General features: G+C 52.6%; 1 protein-coding gene across 1 annotated transcript; it reads right to left on the minus strand.

Moving 5' to 3' along the window:
* Nucleotides 1-1,252: 1,252 nt before the first annotated feature.
* SASH3 (SAM and SH3 domain containing 3) lies at nt 1,253-15,561 on the minus strand. Its single transcript, XM_081125347.1, has 8 exons — nt 15,360-15,561; nt 7,648-7,743; nt 7,095-7,241; nt 5,341-5,482; nt 3,930-4,078; nt 3,559-3,768; nt 3,257-3,407; nt 1,253-2,772 (listed from the first exon to the last, which is right to left on the minus strand). Exons 1-8 carry the CDS (start codon nt 15,414-15,416, stop codon nt 2,582-2,584), a joined length of 1,143 nt encoding a protein of 380 aa, XP_080981473.1. The 5' UTR covers nt 15,417-15,561; the 3' UTR covers nt 1,253-2,581.
* Nucleotides 15,562-20,462: the final 4,901 nt, after the last annotated feature.

Raw genomic sequence — 20,462 nt, forward strand, 5'->3', positions numbered from 1 at the left:
AAGCCTGTGCTCTTGGTCACTACACTAACCTAGGGGTCCAAGATGAGACTGGCCTGGAAGGGAGTGAAGTGCAGGTAGCAGGGTGTTGTGGATTTAGGGACACGCTTGTGTATCATTCACTGAACGTTGATTTTATGGTATTTCACATACACTAGTTTATTCAATCTTCTTAACAACCCCTTGGGTTTAATACTGTTAACCCCACTTTATTGCTGCGGAAAGTGAAGCTCAAGTTGGTTAAGCGACTTGTCCAAGATGACCCGGCTAAGTGAGTGACAAAGCCAAGACTTGAACTCAGGTAGTAGGCCCTAACTCCTAACCGCTAGACCTCACCTGCCCTAGAGGAGCTCTGCTTGATGTCCCCAGGCCCTGGAGGACTCAAGGGCAGAGGAAGAGCCCCCTTGCACTCTTGAACCAGCCCACCCCCCATCCTTTCAAGCAAAGATAGAGGTTACAGCTGCCTGGGCCTCTGCCATTCCAGGCTGGGGTGGGGTATAGGGTCTCCATCTGTGAAGATTCAGCCTCTCGGACACCAGATCTTGGTTTGCTGGGCTCAGGGAGCCACTTGGCATCTTCTGGATGTCCGTGGGGCTGGACAGGAGGTTCCAGCAGCCCTGCCTGGAGGAAGAGCATTGGGCCCTGGGCTGTAGCCCCACCTGGCACTGCCTTTGTGACCCCTCAGGCCCCAGCATGCTGTCTGTGTTTCCTCGTTGCCCCTCTTCACCTGCATTCATTAGAGTCCTAGCAGAACTGCCCACTTTCAGCCTGCATTCAGCCTATAGACGCAACTGGAGCCTGAGAGCTCTGAGATGCTCCCCCCACCCAGGGCACGGGCGGTGTTCAAAACATACTTCTCAGTCTGATTTTTCTTTTTCTGATATTTTCCTTTCCCCAGCTTACACCTAATAGATAGGTGTTACCCAGGGTTTTAAAGGAGTTGGGAATCTCCCTTGATGAGTTCCCTGTGGTGTGTCTGTGGATTAAACCTTTTTGGGCATTTTTCACTCCCCACTCCCCATCTTCCCAGAGGCTTGAGCCAAAGGCTGCAGGAAGATGACTTTGCTACCACTCCAGATTGGAGGCCAGAGGCTAGGGCCTGTTGCTTTATTTAGGTGTGTGCATTGAACATCTTTAGGGGACAGATGGCCCTGAAAGGACAATGGGGGGCATTTTGCTGAGTCACGCTTTGAAGGAGACTGATCTGTTCCCCCAACCCTCTCTCCATAAGAAAGATAACTGGAGACGCTAATTTCATTCTACTTATGTTTATTGTTGCCAACCTACCTCTCCCACCCCCCTCATATTTACACTAAACCCTTCCCCCCTGCTAGCTTTACCAGAGTTCCCGGTAGAAGGTCCAGAAGTGTGTCCATTAAGCCGCTGTCCTGGATGTACCAGGCACTGTTTGTGCCTGAGCCAGCTTGGCCCCGGGGAAGGGTTACTCTGGAATTCAGGCCACAAATTCGGTACTGGGGTCAAGGGAGGCCCCCCACCAATAGATGCTATCCCTCCCCTCCTGAGCTCAGGGTACATCATAAACCTTTAGCAAGCAAAGTTGGGGTAATAGATTCCCCAATGTCAGGTTTGTGCTTTCCTGGCTTGTAAGGACCCCCAAGAGGCCACGTCAGGGCCCAGACCTGCATCTGGCTTCTGAGGGACCGTCCTATCCTTGGAAGCCAGGTCTGACCATCTGCCATTGGCCTGGAGAGAAGTGTCATTTGAGGAGGCCAAGAGTGAAAAGGGGGAGGGGGGCGCACATTGTATGAGGTATGGGCATTGTTTTAAGCTGGAGTTAAGTTGCAGCTTGGCCTGAGTTACGCGCAGAGATCTCGAACTGAGGAGCAAGAAGAGGCATTTCATTTGGGAGCCTCAGGTCCTTCTAGCCTCCTTAGTAAACCCCATTGGTATCTTGGGCCACAAGGAAGAGTAGAGCAGACATTTAATGTCCCAGAATGTCAGAGCTGGCAAGGCTCTCAGTGTCTATCCATTCTAATCGCGGCCAGTCCTAGACCCAAATTGGGGAAGACACTTGATTCGACTCACATAGTGATTTTGCGGCTAAACTTCCCAGAAAGTCAAGGAGAAGGAAAGTAGGGAAGGTACACGTTGCTTTCTTCAAACCGTATTAGGGACAATCTGGCTTTACCCAGCTTCCCTAGGGTCCTGACACGGGCCTGAAATACTTGGCCCCTTTTCAGGAACAGTGCGACAGGGGAAGGTGCTGCGGGAGTGAGGAGGATTTGACACCTTGTTGCCGAGGGACATGAGCAGGGTGCCCCCTCGGTGGCCCACTTGCTGCGGCCGTGGCCGGCCACAGTGGGCTGTGCAGTCAGTAGCTGGTGGAGAGAGGGGCCCGGCAGGCGTGCTGTGCCCGCAGCAGGTCCTTATTCACTCCAGCCAAGCCCGCAGGGCCTTGGGCAGCTGCTGGGGCCCTGGGCGCCCCGGGGGGAGGGGAAAGGGGCAGAGCCAGGCTAGGTGCCTGTCCTCTGCCAGTCCTCCAGCCCGGGCCACTTCTGGGGGCCAGGCCCATCCCTGCTGCATGTGCCGCTTGGGCCCAGCCTCGACCCGCCGCCTCCTCCGCTCAAGGCGCCCCGGCCAGGGAGAGGCCCTGCAGCTGCTCCTCGGCGCCCGCCAGCTCAGCTTCATCACGCCCACTCTCTGAGCCCTCGAAGCAGCCTGAGTCGCGTGGGATGTCCCCCTTGGGGTCTGACAGGGTGTGCACCGCTGGTTCCTGGCTGCTGTCGGCGCCTTCTTCTGCCTCTTCGCTGCCGGCTGCCAGTGACAAGGGTGGGAGATGGAATATGGGGCGTTGGGTTAGGAGGGAGGGTGGTCAGAGGCCTCAGGGAGCCCTGTGTGGAAATAGAGACCCCGGGGGCAGGGACACTGTAGGCAGTCTATCCCTCTGAGTACCTGCCACCATCTCCGCCCTTCTTGTGGTTTCCAGACCCAGGAACTTAAACTTCTTCAGCACTAAGCCAGGAGCCAGGAAACCTGCACCTGAATCCTGTCTCTGTCGCTGCCCAGCTTTGAGGCCTTGAGTACTTGCCTTACCTGCTCTGGCCTTAAGTCTCCCCTTGGATCCCAAAGGGAGTCGAGCCCGATCATCCCCAAATCTCCTTCTCCCCACAAACTTGGCCTGAGACTGGGGTTAAAGTGTGGAAAGTGCCTTCCCACTCCCTGCACAAGGCCCCAGGGTAGAGGCCTCCGCTCCCTGGATCACCATCGGCACCAGCACCCAGCTCCGAAGCCCACTCACTGTCATAATCCAGCAGCAGCTCGGCAGCAGTGAGCAGCTTGGCCCGGTGCTGTGGGTCTGTGATGTTCAGCTCGTTGAGGTGTGTTTCCCGCAGCTCTTTGAAATCCTCCAGTGTCTGGTAGCCGTTGAGCAGCAGGGTGGACGTGTGCTCCTGTGGGCAGAGGCAAGCCACCAGCTAGGCCGCTTACAAGCCACCCCCCCAATTCCCTCCCTCCCCACATAGCTGACGTGTCCTGGCCACCATCCCTGGGATAAGGGCGCCTCCCTTGATCCTAGACGCTAGTGCAGGCTCAAGGTCAAACCTCCAGGCCAATGCGCTCCAACAGCTCATGCAGAGTCTTGGGCTTGGGCCTCTTGCCCTTGCTCTGTCGGCGGCTGGGGCGGGCGGGCCCCACAGCCTCCTCGGGCAGCACGTCCACGTAGATGAACTTGAAAGAGCCCAGCCTGCCATTGAGCAGGCCCAGCCATGTGCCCACAGGCGGCTTTTCAATGATCTGGATCACATCACCTTTCTGCGGGAGGAGAGCAGAGCAGAGTGAATTAGGAGAGAGACCGGGGCAGGGGGGTGGGGGATCCCTCGGCCTCTGCTGACACTGTCCTACCCTGACTCAGTCCAGCTGCCTTTCTGCGTGCAGCCCGCTAAGCTCAAGTGAGGCCCAGATGCCACTCTTACCTGTAGTTTCAGTGAGTCGTGGTCATAGGGGCTGGGAGTGAAGTCGGTGTGGACTCGGGCCCGGCCACAGAAGGGTCCTGTGTACTGGGGGGCAGGTGGTTCCTCCCCAAAGCTGCTAGAACCTGGGCTGGGGCTGCAGAGCTCACTGCCTGCAGGATATGGGGAAGGGAGGAGAGACACCTTTATCCCAAGACTGCTGGGGCCATGCCCAGCAGGTGCCTTGCAGGGATTCTGTCTAGAAGTCCCAGGGCTACATGCCAGGGGAAAAGCCGGGTGCTGGCCTGTCTCACACTGCAGCAGGGATTCTGACCTGAGCCAGCGGCCACCCTGCAGGAACAGAGCTTCATTCCTGAGGCCTTAGACATGAAAACAGTTGACCTCAGGAGAAATGGCTCAGAGTCCAAAGACTAGGCACATTGGGAGGGCCACTAGAGACCAACTGGGCCGACACCCCAATTAACAGATGAAGAATACTGAGGCCAGACAGGCCAACTGACCTACCCAAGGCCTCTCATCTTATGATTGGCAGCACTGGGTCTATTACACTCTAGTTCTCTTGACTCCCATTCCAGTGCTCCTTCCACCCAGGAAGCTACACCCTGCATTAATATTTTACTTTCTTTACTTAATAAAACTCAGTGTTTAGTTAACTGGAAACTCAGGCGGGCTCTTTCTCTCAGGGAAAACCAGGATGGAGCTTATTTTAAATGGCTTTCAGTGGGCCGGGGGGCCGGGGGGGTAGGTCAGGAAGGTCTGGGGAACCAGAGAAAGAGCGGGGAACTTGGAACTAGCCTGAGAGGTGGGAAAGGCAGTGCATCTGAATGTTTGCAGCCCAGCGGCCGTAGCCCCTCTTTTAGGCAGGGCTGCCAGAACCTCCTGCCTAGCCCTGAGGGCACCTAGAAGATGTCAAGTGGTGCCCTAAGTTCATCACTCCAAGGCCTGGGGTCCAAGAGGCTGAGTCTTCACAGCTGGAGACTCGATACTCCCACCCCAGCCTGGGATGTCGAGGCCCTGGCAGCTGTAGCCTCTAGCTCCCCTTTGAAGGATGGGGGTGGGCCGGTTCAAGTGGGCAAGGGGACTTTTCTTCTGTCCTTGGGCCTTCCAGGGCCTGAAGACAGCAAAAGGAGCTCCTTTAGGGCAGAACCGAGTTCAAGATTGGGTCACCTCGGGCAAGTCACTTAACCTCCCCGAGCCTCAGTTTTCACATCAATAAAGTAGGGATAATAATAGTAACTGGCCCCATGAAATTGTTGTGAAGATTTAACATGAAGAGGGGTAGGAAAGTTCCCAGCAGGCAAATCATAAAGGTTCATTTTTTTAGGCCCCTCCCATCCAATCATGGGCATAATCCTAATTCGGCCCTTTTCTCCAGACTCAGCCGATGCTCCCCCCCTCACCCCTGGCCCCTTACCAGTGGATGTCTGGCGGCTGAGTGCTGGGAGCTCACGCTCCTCTTGCTCAGAAAATGACAGTGCCATCTTTTCAGGGCCAGGGCTGTCCAGGCTGCAGTCCGGAGATGTCGGGGAGGCCGAGCCCTCCTCCAGAGTGTCTGTCTGCAGGGGAGGGGAGACAGGAAGCCCTGAGCAGCCTTGGTTGGGGTGCACGTGGGGCAGCCCAGGTGCAGAGGAAATAGGCCTGGGCTTGACAGAGAGTTGGGCCCTTGCTGGCACCCCAGTTTGCAGGCGGCATGGCACTCTCAGACCCCGTTTCCTCTTTTGTAAGGTGGGACTGACAAGTGCTTGCCCTGCCCGCCTCACAGAATGAGGCATAACTGGGGTGCAGTGAATGTACTTTGTCAGCTTGAAGTGCCAACGTACATACAGAGAAAGCTGGTGCCAGAGCACGAACTCAGAGCTGTCGCTGGGACACAGTCAAGTAGACAGTGGCGCTGAAGAGTTACCACGTTTAAAAAAAATAAATGTTTTTATTGATTTCAGAGAGAGGAAGGGAGAGGGAGAGAAGAGACAGAAACAATAATGATGAAAGTCATTGCTTGGCTGCCTCCTGCACTCTCCGTCCTGGGGATCGAGCCTGAAACACGGGCATGTGCCCTAACCAGGGAATCGAACCAGTGACCCCTTGGTTCATGGGCTGATGCTCAACCACTGAGCACACCGACCAGGCAAGAGTTACTACTTTTGACTATGCTCCTATGTGCCAAGCACATCTGTCATTTCATTCAGTCCTCACTTAAGGACAAGTGCTTGATTGTCCCAAATTGTCAGATAAGAAGAAATGGAGGAACATTTCCAAGGCTATGCACGAGACCCCATTCAAGTCCTCCTGAACCCTGGGCACTCCCGCCTCACCATACCTCAGTGCAGAGGTGACTCCTCCACAACTGGCTCTCCGGGAGTAAAAGCTCTCCTGCCTAAAAGCTATCAATTCCTGTGTTGTAAATACTCCCCACCATGGCCAATATCATGCTAACACCGTGACTCACTGACCAGGCAGCGCATCGTCATAGGCTGTTTCCTCCACACAGAAACAATAGATGCAAATAACCTCAGGGGCACAGAGAATAATGAAAGGCAGTCCAAGAATTAGCAAGTGGTCAGGTTTGAGGATTGGCTTATTGTGGTCCCTTCATTTTTAATATAATTTATTTAATTCCAAGTTTATATAATTTGATTTTCAATAATGTTATGTTTCGTGCCTGACTCACAAAACGCCCGAAAATTTGGCCAGCTGCTGTCCTGAGCTGGTATAAGCCAGTACTAGCTGGCTCCAGAACACCACTGCCACGAGAACGCCAGACTCGCTGCGTGACTTCAGCGGCTTGGCTGTGACTGCCCTCCAGCTGTCTGTCATGCCTCCCTCTTTGGGCCAAAGCCAGCCTTCTCTACTTTTCTCTCATAGGGGCCCCTCTTTGAAGCAAGCCTTCCAATCCCAGGGGCGCACTCTCCTCAAGCCTGCCTTCTCAGGAAGCTTTTCCAACTTTCATCCCTCATTAGGCCCCACCCTTGGGCCCTCTGGACCACGGTGCCTCACTGCCACGTCCATGGTTGAGTGGGCTCCCCTCCCACGTGAATTTCCTTCTCACATTTAATCAAGCCTTCAGACATGGTATCTGAGCAGTGGCTATCAGGGTAAGCATGCTCACACCTTGTTAGAGTGGCGCCTGTCCTCCTTGTCCCCACCCCTCCCCTGGATCCCAGGCCTCACCATCTCCTCTGACAGGGCCTTCACCATCATCTTGCCCATCTTCCTGTTCATGGTTCGGGAAATCACGGCCCTCCACTTCTTCCCCAGCTTTTTGCCACTCTTCCCAGCTTCCTCTGGCATAGGTACACCTGAGTCATCTTCTGGAATCTGTGACAACAAATGAAGAGGTCCAGGGACCCCGGTGACTGCCTGTGTCTGGGATCTGGGGCTAGAAGGCCTTCGAGCCTTGGCAGAGGGTGGAGGGATGGGGGTGGGAAGCTCCTGTCCCCTTCCCTCTTGGCTCCAGCCCTGCCCTCAGCCCTATTCATTTGTAATTAATTTGATAATTAATTTGTAACTGAAACTAATGCGGGTGAGTTCTTGGGGCCCAGGATTTTGGTGGGTGAGAGAGGTGGGCCTTCTGTATTTAAGCAGACTTAATTTCAACAGTCCTAAAATCTCTTTCCCCTCCTCTTTCCTCCCTTCTTCCCTTCCAGCCACTCCCTTGACCGGGGCCTGCACCCAGACCTCCCCCGCCCCCACCCCTGGCCTCCAAGGAGGCTCTGAAACTCACATTATCATCCAGATTAAATTCCTTCTCGCTCACCACTGGGGAGCTGGGTTTGGATTTGGCAAAATCTTTGAAACTGCTGGAGCGCTGCAGCGAGAGCTGGAAGAAGCAGAGGTGTTGCAATCAGTGGCGCTCAAAGGGCTGGTTGAGTAAGGACTGTTCCCATTCCCAGCACACCTGCACATGCTCCAGGGCTGGACAGAGCCACCTGTGCCCTGAGGTCCCAGGACTAATGACGTGAAACACCAAGATGCCCTTGGAGATACCTGGCTTCATCCTGTTTTTTGCCAGAGAATGGCCCCTAATGCTGGCCCCAGAGCAAGCTCCTGACCTCAAGAGCCTCTGACCTCAGTTAAGCCTCAGGATAAGCCCACATTTTCTCCAGTACCTGGAGTTTGGTCCCCAGAACCCTGAGGTGAAAGAATAAACGAGTCAGAGTAAAGACGTATTTCCTGCCAGAGACATACGGTGGCATGAACAGTAGCATCACCTTTATGTAACAGAGCAAACCTCCCAAACCCCACAGCCCGGCCTCCATGCTCTGGGCCGGCTCCAAGCATGGTTTCTGGTCACAGTGGTTGCAGTGTGCACATTGGGGGCCCCCAGCCCGGTGAATCTGTGCCCTGAGAAGAGCAAAACATTCCCCTCAAGAGTCAGTAAGACCTGGCATTAGGCTTTTTGGAAAAGCCCAGTAGAGGCAGTCAGAGAAGGTGCCCACAGATTTGAGACACAAAAGATTGGCAGTAATTTCGTAAAAGAAAGCTGCCATTTTCTTTCTTCACCTCAGCTTTTTAAAAACACACACCCATATTTTTTATTGATTTTTAAAGAGAGGAAGGGAGAGGGGTAGAGAGATAGAAACATCGATGGCAAACATTGACCGGATGCTGCACGCCCCCTACTGGAGATCGAGCCAGAAACCTGGGCATGCGCCCTGCCCAGAATCCAACTGGTGACCTCTTGGTGCATGCATGGGTGGATGTTAACCAGTGAGCCACAAGGCCTGTCTCACCTCAGCTTTTAACCTCAGTCACTAATGTGATGAGATGACCACTGTCGACAAGTGCCAGTCTTTGGACTTTCTGACCTAGTCTATTGTTTGTGCTGATGAGACTGTTTGCAGGAAATGAGCTTTCTTAACTGTATACGTGTGCACATGCCAAGACAGCCGCAGAAACCAGGGCCGGGCAGGTAACGAGGGTGGGCTTTCAACACAAGAACTGGAGGCTGAGCCTGAATCAAGAGCAACAGTCAAGACCAGAGACACACACAGGAACCAGGGTTCACAGATGGCCAGACAGATAGAGCGGGATAGACTGCAGACACCGGAGATAAGGGCTTGAGGAACCCAAGTTCCAAATCCGCACAAAGCCGAAAGTTTCACATCCTCTTTCCTAGGAAGGGGGTTCTAGTGACAACCTCTCAGGGCGGGGGCAATATCACCTGCTCCCCAACATGCACACAATGGGCCCCACCTCCTGGAGACTGCAGCGGAGCCCTTCCGTGTTCTTGGCGGGTCTTTTTTTTTTTTTTTTTTTTTAAATATATCTTTATTGATTTCAGAGAGAGGAAAGGAGAGAGAGAGAGAGAGAGAGATAGAAACATCAATGATGAGAGTCATTGCTCAGCTGCCTCCTGCGCGCCCCCTGCTGGGGATCGAGCACGCAACCCAGGCATGTGCCCTGACCGGGAATCGAACCCCGATCGCCTGGATCCTGGGTCAACGCTCAACCGCTGAGCCACGCCCGGCTGGGCTTGGTGGGTCTTGACCGAAGGCGAGTCAGCAATCAGGGCCAGGGGCCACACCCCCCCAGAGGTTGCAGCAAGCGAGCTGACCAGAAACTAGGTCAGCAGTCAGGCCAAGCGGCCGCTACACCCACGCGGGCCTCCTGGGTGGGGCACCTGCAGCCTGCATCGGGGAGCCTCTTCCACGCTACACTGGGGGGCTGGAAAAGGGGGCCACGAGTGGGGGAGGGAAAGCAGGACGGTGGAGTGGCTGCTCTGGCTCCCACGTACTCCTTCTACCCTCCTTCTCTGGTTCTCTCCACCCGCTATTCTTTCCTCTGTTTTTCCCTTTCTTTCCCCTCTCTCCCCTGCTTTCCGTTGATTTCCTCCTCTTGTACGGCTAGGATGCAGCTGCCCCAATAACTTCCTCCTCTTACTGCCTGGAAAAGAGGGAACAGAGAGAGGGCGGACAACAGACCGGGCTGCTATTTATAGGCCGATGGGGCCTATCGTGACCTTCTCTCCATCACTTCTTGGCCTGGTCCGCACACCAGGAGGCTCAGAGTCGCCCCAGAAGCCCCAGGGACTGGCAAGCCTGGAAAGCAAGCAGGAGGGCAGGCGTGGGGCCGGAAGGGAGCTTTGTTGGGCAGAGTAAACTCACTGCCAGCCCTCCCTCTAATCGCGGTTCTTTCCTTTTCCTGTCATTAATCTGCCATCTAGGGGGCTGGGAGGGGGGCCTCTGGCTCCTGGGACCTTATTTCAGGGCCCCTCTGCCCCAGCTTTAGCCCAAGCGGAGGAAACTATCCAAAGGGACTGTGGGGGCAGTGCTGGGACTTGGGCCCAGCTGGCAGATCCTCAGCCCAAGGCCATGGAAAGGGTTACACAGTTCTTCAAGTGACTAAGGGTGGGGGGCTACCAGAGTGGCCTATTCCCAACCTCAGGGGCAACCCCAAATATCCTAAATGCATTGGAGTGTCTCCGAAGCAACACTCCACCCAAGTATGAGTTGGAATCCTTGAGCCTCAGGATTTCCTGCCTGGCCTCCGTTTGGGGTGAGGCCTTCCAGGGGGTCCTGCCCAGGGGGATGGTAGTATCGCACATTATTTTTCATGTTTAAGGGGAGTATGTGGGCTTCTTGGAGAGAAGTACTTCTCTGATGTCAGATGTTGCTGAGTTCAGCTTTGGGATGTGTGATCTTTGGCGAGTTACTTAACCTCCTTGAACCTCAGTATCTTCACTTGGTGTCAGCCGGTGAAGGTTCACATCTTGGCCCAGTTGGTGTGGCCAAGTGGTTGAGTGTCAACCCATGAACCTGGAGGTCACGGTTCCATAACCGGTCAGGGCACATGTATGGGTTTTGGGCTTGATCCCCAGTAGGGGGTGTACAGCTGATTAATGACTCTCATCATTGATATTTCTATCTCTCCCTCTACCTTCCTCTGGCTGAAATCAATAAAAACATTTAAAAAAAAGTTCACATCTTGGTTCTGCCACTGACCAACTGCATAAAGCTGGGTGAGTTCCTCAACATCTCCGGGCTTCCGTTTCCTCAGGGGTAAAATGAAGGCAAGAGCACTCACCTCCCTGTGTCGCTGTGAGGATGAAAGGAGTGACACAGCCAACCCCTCAGCAAACATCCAGATGTCTGTGTATGGCTTAGCTTTTCCCATGACCCACCTCCAGATTCTTACCCAGGGCATTTTCCCACCTGGAACACTCCACCCTTCACTCTGTCAACTAAAGTTTCTCTCTTCCTTCAAAATCCAATTTCACTGGAAACAACCCACACGCTCATCAACTGCGGAACGGATACATGGATAGTGACAGTCATACAGGGGGCTATGACATAGCGATGAGCTCAGTACAGCTCTTCCCAGCAACATGGATGAATCACACATACACTTTTGAGCAGAAAGGGTCGGCCACCAGAGTATACTATATGGTTTCTTGTATAGAAAGTTCAAAACCTGGCAAAACTAATGTATGCTGTTGGAAGTCAGGATAGCGATTACCCTTGGGGAAAGAGGGTGTGTAGTGCCTGCCAGAGGCATGAAGGAAGCCTCTAGAGGTTGGATGTACTCTGTTTCTTGATTTGGGCGCTGTTATATGGGGTGTTCATCATGGAAATTTGTTGAGTGGTACACTTACGATTCATGCACTTCTTTATACAAATATTATACTTCAATAAATAGGTTTTTCAAATCTAGTTGTAAAGGCACTGTCCCTGCAGGAAGCCTCCCCGATCACCCTCTCAGAACCTCACAGTGCCCCCATTGGCATCTTCTTCTCTTGCTTCCTGAGCAAGCTTGGCTTTCCCCAAATGTCTCCACAACTACGCTCTCAGCTCATTCCTACCCCAGTCACATACCTGGCACCCTCTGAGCTCCAGGCACTGGTCCACGCATGCATGGGAATCCAGTAACCAGGGGTTAAGTACCTGTCCCGTGCCTGGTACCCTGTCAAGTGCTTCATGTGTCCCAGCTCACTGCAACCTTACCACAGCCCTGTCTTACATATTCACTTCCAAGCTCAGGAGACTGAGACTCAAAGAAATGAAGCGCCCTAGGCAGAGTTACACAGCTGGCAGCAGAAAGGAGCAGGGGGTCGGACCCATGCATGTGATTCTGGAAGCCTGTGTAGGTTGCTGCGCTCAGAGTTCACAAAGTTACCCGCCCCCCCATACACACATGCACACTATAGAAATGAATCGAGTGCAATGGCAACTTCAGGTGGCATTTGGAGGGAGCTACAGGGAGAGCAGGTGAGAGTAAGGAGGAGGAAGGGCTCAAGAGGGCTTCCTAGAGGAGGAGGCATGTTTGAGCTGGGCCATGCAGGGGAGCCAGGATTTCTCCACGAGTTGCTGGGAAAAGTTTAAACAACTGTGGGAGTTAGGGACGTTCCAGTGTGGTGATGGAGTTGTGGGTATGCCAGTGCATGTGGTGGGAGGTAGAGCAGAAAAGGTTATGAGAGACCCTTGCCAGCCATGCCAAGGAACTTGGGCATTAGCCTGTGGGCAATGAGGAGCCACTGGAAACAGAGAATGCATGCTGGTAGGGGTGTCCTGCTGGAAGTGTTCTGTAGGAAGGGAGCCAGGGGGATGTACTGTGCTGGGGCTGGGAGAGAGAGAAGCAGGGAGAGACTGGAAGGAGGGAACACTTGGACACTAGAATGGGAGATGAGATTCCTTTCCCTTTCCCTTGATAGGTTTGAGGTGTGGTGGAAAGTAGGGGTGCGATTCCAGGACAAACCTCTGTCCACTTCCTACACCCTAACAGATGAAAGGGAATGCAGAGAGAGACCTTGATAGAGGCAAAAATCTGTCAAGGGGTATGTCCCCACTCCCCACTCAGAGGCCTCCCCAGTCCTTCATGATGACCAACAGGTGCCACATCCTGACCCTACCATCCTACAGGGCCTGCTCCCGCCTCTGCTGCCTGGAAGGTCCCTTAATCGACAGTCATCTGGGTCTCCCCTGCAGAGCTCTCTTAATGATGGGTTGAGTCTTTCATTATCATCAGATTCTTCTAGTGGTTTTGAGATCAGTAGGGGACAAGAGAGTTGAGAGAGAAGGGATCATCATTCTGGAGACTGACGAATCTTGGCTTGGATTTCTGCTCTGCAGCTTACTAGCTGCGTGACCTTGGCTAAGTCTGAGTCTCGGACATAAAACAGGGATAAAGACAATACCTGCCCCTAACTCACAAGGTTGTGAGGAGGGGCCAAGGAGCTAAGAGATGGGTGGAGCGCACAGCACAGCGCCTGGTACCTGATGAACTCTCACTCGGTGCTGGCTCTTGATGCTGTTAAGCCTTGTTTTCTCCACTTCAGGGCTGGGACCCAGGTTTGTTCTTCTCTGTCGTGTGCTCCCCACCCCCACCCGTGCCTACAGCATGCAACCCCTTGTGTGCACATGCACGCACTTGACAGAGCACTCTCACATTTATTGTCCCAGGTGATCTATGTGACCTCCTGAGGTGGACAGATCAGGAGCTACCCTCCTTTTCAGAGATGAGGAAACTGAGGCCCAAAGAAAGCCAATGAACTGTCCAAGGTCCTACAGCTAGAACTTGGTAGGATTCCAACTCTGCTTTCCTGGGCCCTGCACAGCACTTTCTCCATTTCGCAGGCCTGCGAGGAGCAGCAGAGGCAGGAGAGAGAGGCCTTGCTTGCCTTTGTGCTTTTTCCTCCACGTCACTTTACTCTCTGAGGGAAAGGACTTGCTCAAGGTCACAGTGCTGGTGCCCGCCACTGCCTCCAGGCCTAAGGAAGATATTGCCTCCAGGCCCTGGAGGCATACCTTGGCTTTTCTAAGGGCACTTCTAAGGTTTGGGGCTTGGAGAGTGGCTCTGGAGGCTGGCCCAGGCTCTGGCAGGGAGGAGAGGCTTTGCTTGGGCCACCTTCCCCTGGAGAACCAAATGGGACTTGCTTCTTCTGGGAGAGGCCTGGGGGAAGTTCCAGAGGCCCAGTGGCCAAGCATGGGATACTGGAAGTGAGGAAAGAAGACGGGGATTCGTGGCTTCTGTGTGCCCCTGGCACGTCTGTCTGAGGTGGCACAGGGTCCTAGTGTTAAAGTGTCAGCTTTTTCTCAGACTCTTTCCTCCAGCTCAGCTCCCCTGTGGTTTGGGGCCCAGCCGTGTCTAGAGCAGTCTCAGCTTCCCATCGCCACTAGGCAAAAAGCAAGGGGAAGCCGACTGCTCTCCAAAGAGAGGCAGCCAATGGCAAGTCGGCTAGGTCCAGCATGGTGCAGGGCTCGGACAGGCAGGTGACAGAGCCTGTGGGAAAACTCACAAATCTCTCCCCCCAAACCCACCTCCACTGCAACCTTAGAGAAGCAGCTGGGGTGAGGAGAGTATAGAAGGAAGTGGCAGACACCCCAGGAGCTGAGATGGGGCAGGATGCACACACCAGTAACCTGAAGCTCAGCTTCGGTCTGGGAGGTGCTCTCCTGACAAGGGGACTCCCCAATAGGGCACCTGGGCTGAGCTCCAGAGGAAACTGACAAGACACAGGGAGAGCCTGGAGGCCACAGAACTTGGCCTGAGGCTAGGCCTGGGCCTCTTGGACCTGGCTCAGGCCTGCTTTGGGATTGTCCTAGGATTCTGCTGGATGTGCGGGATGTACTTGCTGATGGCCTGGGAGAATCCTACAATCAGTCAAAGAATGAAGTCTAGAAATCCTCAAATCCATCTAGAGAAGCTTAGATCTGGCAGGGCCTTTAAGGGATCTTTTAGATGGGCCTGTGCTCCGGGAATATGAACACCTCAGCTGTCCATGAAGCTGCTTTTCTCCTGGCCTTTAAAATCTCCCCACCAGACTTTCCCTCCTCAGCCCTCACTCCTACTCCCCATCTCACTGGCTTCGTTTTCCATTCTTCACAAATAATTTCTCTCCACATTGGAAGAACCTGTATGCCCCTGCATTCCACTACAGGTTTGGAGGCCCTTCGCCCTATTTCCAGGTTGGCCCCAATGCCAGGGGACCAGGGAAGTTACAACAGAGCTGAACCAAGTGAGCAGAATCCAGCTACAGCCAAAGGGTGGGGTCACGGGAGCATCATGGCTCGAAGTGGGGTGGCCCAGCAGGACCCTTTGAGTGAGATGGCCCTTGAGAGGCCATGCTCAGGCAGAAATGGTGGCAGGACCAGTGTATGGGAGAGGCAATTAAGTACGATCTTAGGATTCAACTTGAGAATTGCATTTTGTGATTCTCAAATTCCAGTCTAGGATTCTAGCCCTTAGTTTTAGGTTCCCATCCCATCATCGTAGGGTTGAATTCTATAACTCTAGAGTCCATTCTGTAACTCAGTTTCGCTAGAATTTTGGAAGTCTCTTTTGGATTTCTGTTATTCTAGTAACTTTTGGGTCCCTATACCATTGCCTTTATTTACAGACTCAAGGTATGGCCTCTGGCTCTTCTACTTCTATGAGTCGAGGGGCTGGATTATGTGAGCAGAGGGAAGGAAGAAGTGAGTTCCCAGAGATGTTCCTCACCTTTTTCTTCTGAGTGGGCTCCTTCTCGCTGGCGTTGGAGGGCTTGCGGCGCAACATGGTCCTGTGCCCTGGTGACACTCCTTCCCTACTCTCCTAGGTGTCGAGATGTGGAGGCCTCTTGCTCAGCCTCACCAGCACTGTCCAGGGGGCACAGCATGGACCGAACCTCTGGCTGCCACTCCGACTGCTGCCGTAGCTGCTTGGGGGTGAGGGCCATGGACACCCGGAGGCAGCAGCATACAGGAAGCCCTGCCACGTGACCTGCTTACAGCAATCGCAGCCCCTGTCGGCCCCTAGGGAGGAAGGAAGTCCTAGCTTCAGTCTCTAGAGATTCTGATGCAGACGGCTCTTGGGTTGAACAGGCAGAGAAAAGTCCCTACCTTGCCCTCTCATGTCAATCATCACCAGTTCTTCTGCTCCATCTCCCCAGAGGTGGCCAATCAACTTGACATTATATAACTTACTCAGGTCTTTTATCTCTCTTTTTTTTAAAAAAATATATCTTTATTGATTTCAGAGAGAGGAAGGGAGAGGAAGAGAGAGATAGAAACATCAATGATGAGAGAGTCATCACTGATTGGCTGCCTCCTGCACACCCCCAACTGAGGATAGAGCCTGCAACCCAGGCATGTGCCCTCACTGGGAATTGAACTGCAATCTCCTGGATCCTAGGCCGATGTTCAACCTCTGAGGCACACCCGGCCCGGCCCTCTTATCTCTTTGACCAGAATCCAAGAACCAGAATTTGGACCATCTCTTTGCTTGTTGGGTCAATGTTCCTCGTCACCTTGTATCACCAAGGTCACCACTGCCATCACTGCCATCACTACCATCACCCCTACAGCCATAACTCCTTATTTACAGCCATCACCCCTATAATCATCACCCCTCTAGTCATCTCCACTGCTATCAGAACACCTACAGTCAGCATCACTACAGCAACCACCCCTGCAGTCAACACTCTCAGCCATCACCCCTACAGTCATCATCATTGCCACTTTCATGCTTACAATCCTCCTCCTCACAGCTGTTACCCTTACAGACATTATAGCCAGTATCCTCACAATGTTCTTACCCATACAACCATCACCCCTACAGCCATCCCTCCTGTAACAATCACCCCTGAAGCCATCCCTCCAACTGGCATCAACACTGCTACAGCCATCATTGTTAGAACTACATTGTTAGAAAGTAATTCATATTCACCATATACAATTTAGAAAACACAGATACACCACAAAAAAGAAAATTAACACCCTTCAGCCATCTTTCTCAGTCTGCCTCATCACTACCACTATGACCTGCACAGCCATCATCGTCACAGCCATTACCCTTACAAACACTATTACTACAACCAGTCACGCCCACTGATGCCCTAACGCTTACAATCATCACTCTTCCAGTCATCAACCCTACAGCTTTCAGCCCCATTGCTACCAGTGTACCTACAGTCATCCTCGCCAGAGCTGTCACACCTTAGAGTAGAACCTCTCTGGCCATCACCTGTACATTTATCACCCCAACAGCCATCACCTTGAAAAAGAAAAGCATTTGCAGGCAACTCCACACCACCAGCAAATGTCCTGTTCAACAGGGATTTCTCAAATGCCTATGTACTAAGTTTAGAATGTTCACTTTGCGAATTGCCTGTGGCAGATATTTTAATAACTCCAATGACTTATTCTTTTTTTTTTAACCCTCAATCGAGGATATGTTTTCCATTGCTTTTCAGAGAGAGTGGAAGGGAAAGAGAGAGAAACATCGATGTGAGAGAGACACGTCGATTGGTTGCCTCTGTACCTGCCCCAACCGGGACTGAGCCTGCAACTGAGGTACATGCCCTTGGCTGGAATCAAACCTGGGACCCTTCAGTCCGTGCACCGACACTCTAACCACTGAGCCAAACTGGCCAGGGCACTCCAATGACTTATTCTTATTAAAAAGTAATTCATGTTCATCATATACAATTTAGAAAACACAGATACACACAAAAAAGAAAATTAAAAAATTCTCCATAATTATTATCCTCCATAGTGTTTGGATGGATATCTTTTTCTGTTTTTGAGCATTTAACTGTGTGTGTGTGTGTACGTGTGCGTGTGTGTGTGTGTGTGTGCTTGCGTTTTCAAAAATCACACTGTACAGAAAGCAGATCAATGGTTAAGAGGATAGGGAGGGGAAGGAGAGCTCAGGAGAACAAAGACCCTTTTGGGAGTGATGAATATGTTCACTGTGTTGGTTGTAGTGATGGCTTCACGGGTGTGCACATGTTAAAACTCAAATCGTACACTTTAAAAATATGCAGTTTATTGCAGGCCAGTTATACCTAAATAAAACTGTTTTAATATATTTTTATTTTGTTTTTTATTACTTATTGGTTAATTATTAATATTTTTATAAAAATTATAAAAGTTACACGTCACACACTGTGTTGGTGTCTGCTTGTCACACAGAAGATTAGATTTTCTCATGCTATGACATATTTCTCAACTATGTGATTTTAATGGCCGCTAAGCAGCCCATTGAGTGGCTGTGCCATGATGGTTATACCAGGCCCCTGGAGTGATGAACTTGGGTTGGCTTAATATTTTTTTTTTACTCTTCATTGCACATCCTTAAGGTAAATATTCACATTCATGATTTCCCCCTTAAGACAGATTTCCAGAAGGGGAATCCTGGAGTAAAAGGTACCCATCTTTTTAAAGCTCTCCACTGTGGCACTTGTGAAATCCAGAGCTGGCCCTCCCCTGTTCCCAAGATGTTCTCGTGACTTCCTCCCTCTTACCCCCTAGCCTGCCCCATGCCCTCCGACCACCCATCGGTTGGGGTGAACTCAAGAACGACTAAGTCTTGTCCCCTAGGCTGAAACCACACTTCATTGGCTTAGCCTGTCGGGCAGACGCGGGAAAAGACAGGCACCCCAGTTTGCTTCCCTGCGGGCTGCGCTTTCCAGGCTGAAAGCCCCCGGCAGGCCACCTGCGCGTAAATTGCTGAGGTTGCGCTGCGTGGGAAGGAGACCCGGCAATGGTGCGGGGGACCCGCTGGGCCCTGGGGGGTGCGCGATCAGGGCGGGAGCGCAGCCTAGCGGGGCGCTTGCCGGCGAAGGACGCGGCCGCGGGGGCCGCGAGGCCTGGGGGCGCCGGGGGCTGGGCGCCAGGAGCGCGGGGCAGGGAGCCACTCGCCGAGCCTTCCGTGTCCCCTGCCCGCGCGCAGGATGTGCCCACTTCCTGTTTGCTCAGCCCAGGCAGCGAGCTGAGCTCACACTGTAACCGCAGAGTCTTCAAAGGCAGCCACCTCACCAGGCCGCCTGGGAAAGGCAGCCTGTGGCGGGTGTGGGAGGGGACCTCGGGGACAGAAGTGCAGAAAGAAGTGAGGGCAGTCGGGAACGCGGGGAGGGAGTGTTCTCAGCCCCGCCCTCCTCGCCTTTTCAGATTTGTCTCCTCTGCTCTGCAGACCCCGTTGGGGGGTCTACGGCTCCCCCATCCGGACTTGCTTGCCCCCAACTTTCTTCTCCCAGCAGATTGCCCTGGCCTGAGTCCCATTAGGTCAAGCCCCCAGCTGGCTAATGGGTCTTAAACACTTTTTAAATAGGTTGCCCTTCTGGGCAACACATTTGCATTTTATAGGTTATGTTTCAGGTACACAGAGCCCTCAGCTAAGGAAGTGCTGCGGGTCAGTAGTTCACTGAACAAGGCCACCTGAAACTTGATAATGGGCTGGCAGACAGGACCTTGGATTTAGCTCTGGGCACAGCCTGTGCTAGACTAGGTCCTTGAGGAGATGGGATAGAAATAACTGTCGAGGGCCCTTGTGCCTGAGAGCTTGCATCCTAGGTGGGACGGCAAGCTTACATTTGCCGGGTGCTCCTCCTTTGCTAAGCACATTAATCCCTACAGAACCCCATGAGCTAAGTAGTCATCCCTCAGTATGGGGGGGGGGGATTGGTTCCAGGACCCTCAGCAGATACCAAAATCCAAGCATGCTCAAGTCCCTTAGTCAGCCCTCCATATCCGTGGGTTCAGCATCCATAGATACAGATGGCTGACTACAGTTTAAATTGGGATGATTATTGCAAAGATGTGCCCAGTATAAATGTGGGACAAGAGAGCCTTGATTTAGCACCAGTATTGCGGTGCGGTGTGTGTGTGTGTGTGTGTGTGTGTGTGTGTGTGTGTTGGGGGTGGTCCACTGATAGTGACATCTATCTGAACCCTCAGAGGGTGGACACAGAATTTAGTAGAAGATCACAGGTAGAATATTTGGGCCAGGTGGAACCCTGACACGTGTGAAAGTATCCCTTATTCTCCAAATGGGTACAGTGCTGATTTGAGAAAGTAAGAGTTTGGATAGCAAGGGGTACCTATATTTAGAAAAACTTCCCAAATGATTCTTATTCTCACCTCTCCCTGACACACACACACACACACACACACACACACACACATGCACACACACAGTGGGCTTTACTACAACCCTCTGAGTCAGGCACCATTGCTATCCCCATTTTCCAGGGAGGAAGCTGAGGCTCAGAGGGACTCAGCAAACTGTGTAAGACACAGCTAGGAAGCAGTAGAAGTCGAGTTTTAAACATAGGTCTGGTCTTGGTCCACAGCCCATGCTATCAACCACTAGTCTCAAGTGCCTCTGATGCTGAGTTTCAGAAAGAGGAGGTGAGAGAATTGACACCCTACATTGGTTGGGTGCCAGACTAGGTGCCACAGGGCCACATTGAAGCAGGCCCGGAAGGGAGTAAAGAGGATGGGGTTCGCATCTGGAAGTCACCTCATATGCACAAGAGCTGAATAGCTAGGGCTGATTAAGTGGGGTCACCTAAAAGGGAGCCTTTGTCAACCTGGGGAGGACTCAACATCTGTAGTATTTGGCCTAGAGGGTTGGGCAGGAAAGCAAGTTGATTTCAAATAGCTGTTGGAAAGCTGCGTTCTTTCCAAAGAAGACAATTTTAATATTAAAATGGCACCACCTGAGCTCTGGTAAGCAGTGATCTCCCCATCTCTAGAAATGCTCAAGCAGAGGCCACATTGTTCCTTGAAAATACCTGGGCATTTCCAAGGCGAAGTCCACTTGGTAGCCCACCCCATTAGT

The sequence above is a fragment of the Miniopterus schreibersii genome (assembly GCF_964146895.1).
Source record: "Miniopterus schreibersii genome assembly, chromosome: X".
Taxonomy (NCBI): Eukaryota; Metazoa; Chordata; class Mammalia; order Chiroptera; family Miniopteridae; genus Miniopterus; species Miniopterus schreibersii.

Excerpts from the sequence above, each read along its gene's own strand:
- SASH3 (XM_081125347.1), bottom strand. The coding sequence starts at position 15,416 with ATGTTGCGCCGCAAGCCCTCCAACGCCAGCGAGAAGGAGCCCACTCAG. Across the intron at positions 7,744-15,359 it reads AGCCCACTCAGAAGAAAAAG|CTCTCGCTGCAGCGCTCCAG; the intron begins GTGAGGAACATC and ends TGCTTCTTCCAG. Across the intron at positions 3,769-3,929 it reads ACGACTCACTGAAACTACAG|AAAGGTGATGTGATCCAGAT; the intron begins GTAAGAGTGGCA and ends CTCCTCCCGCAG.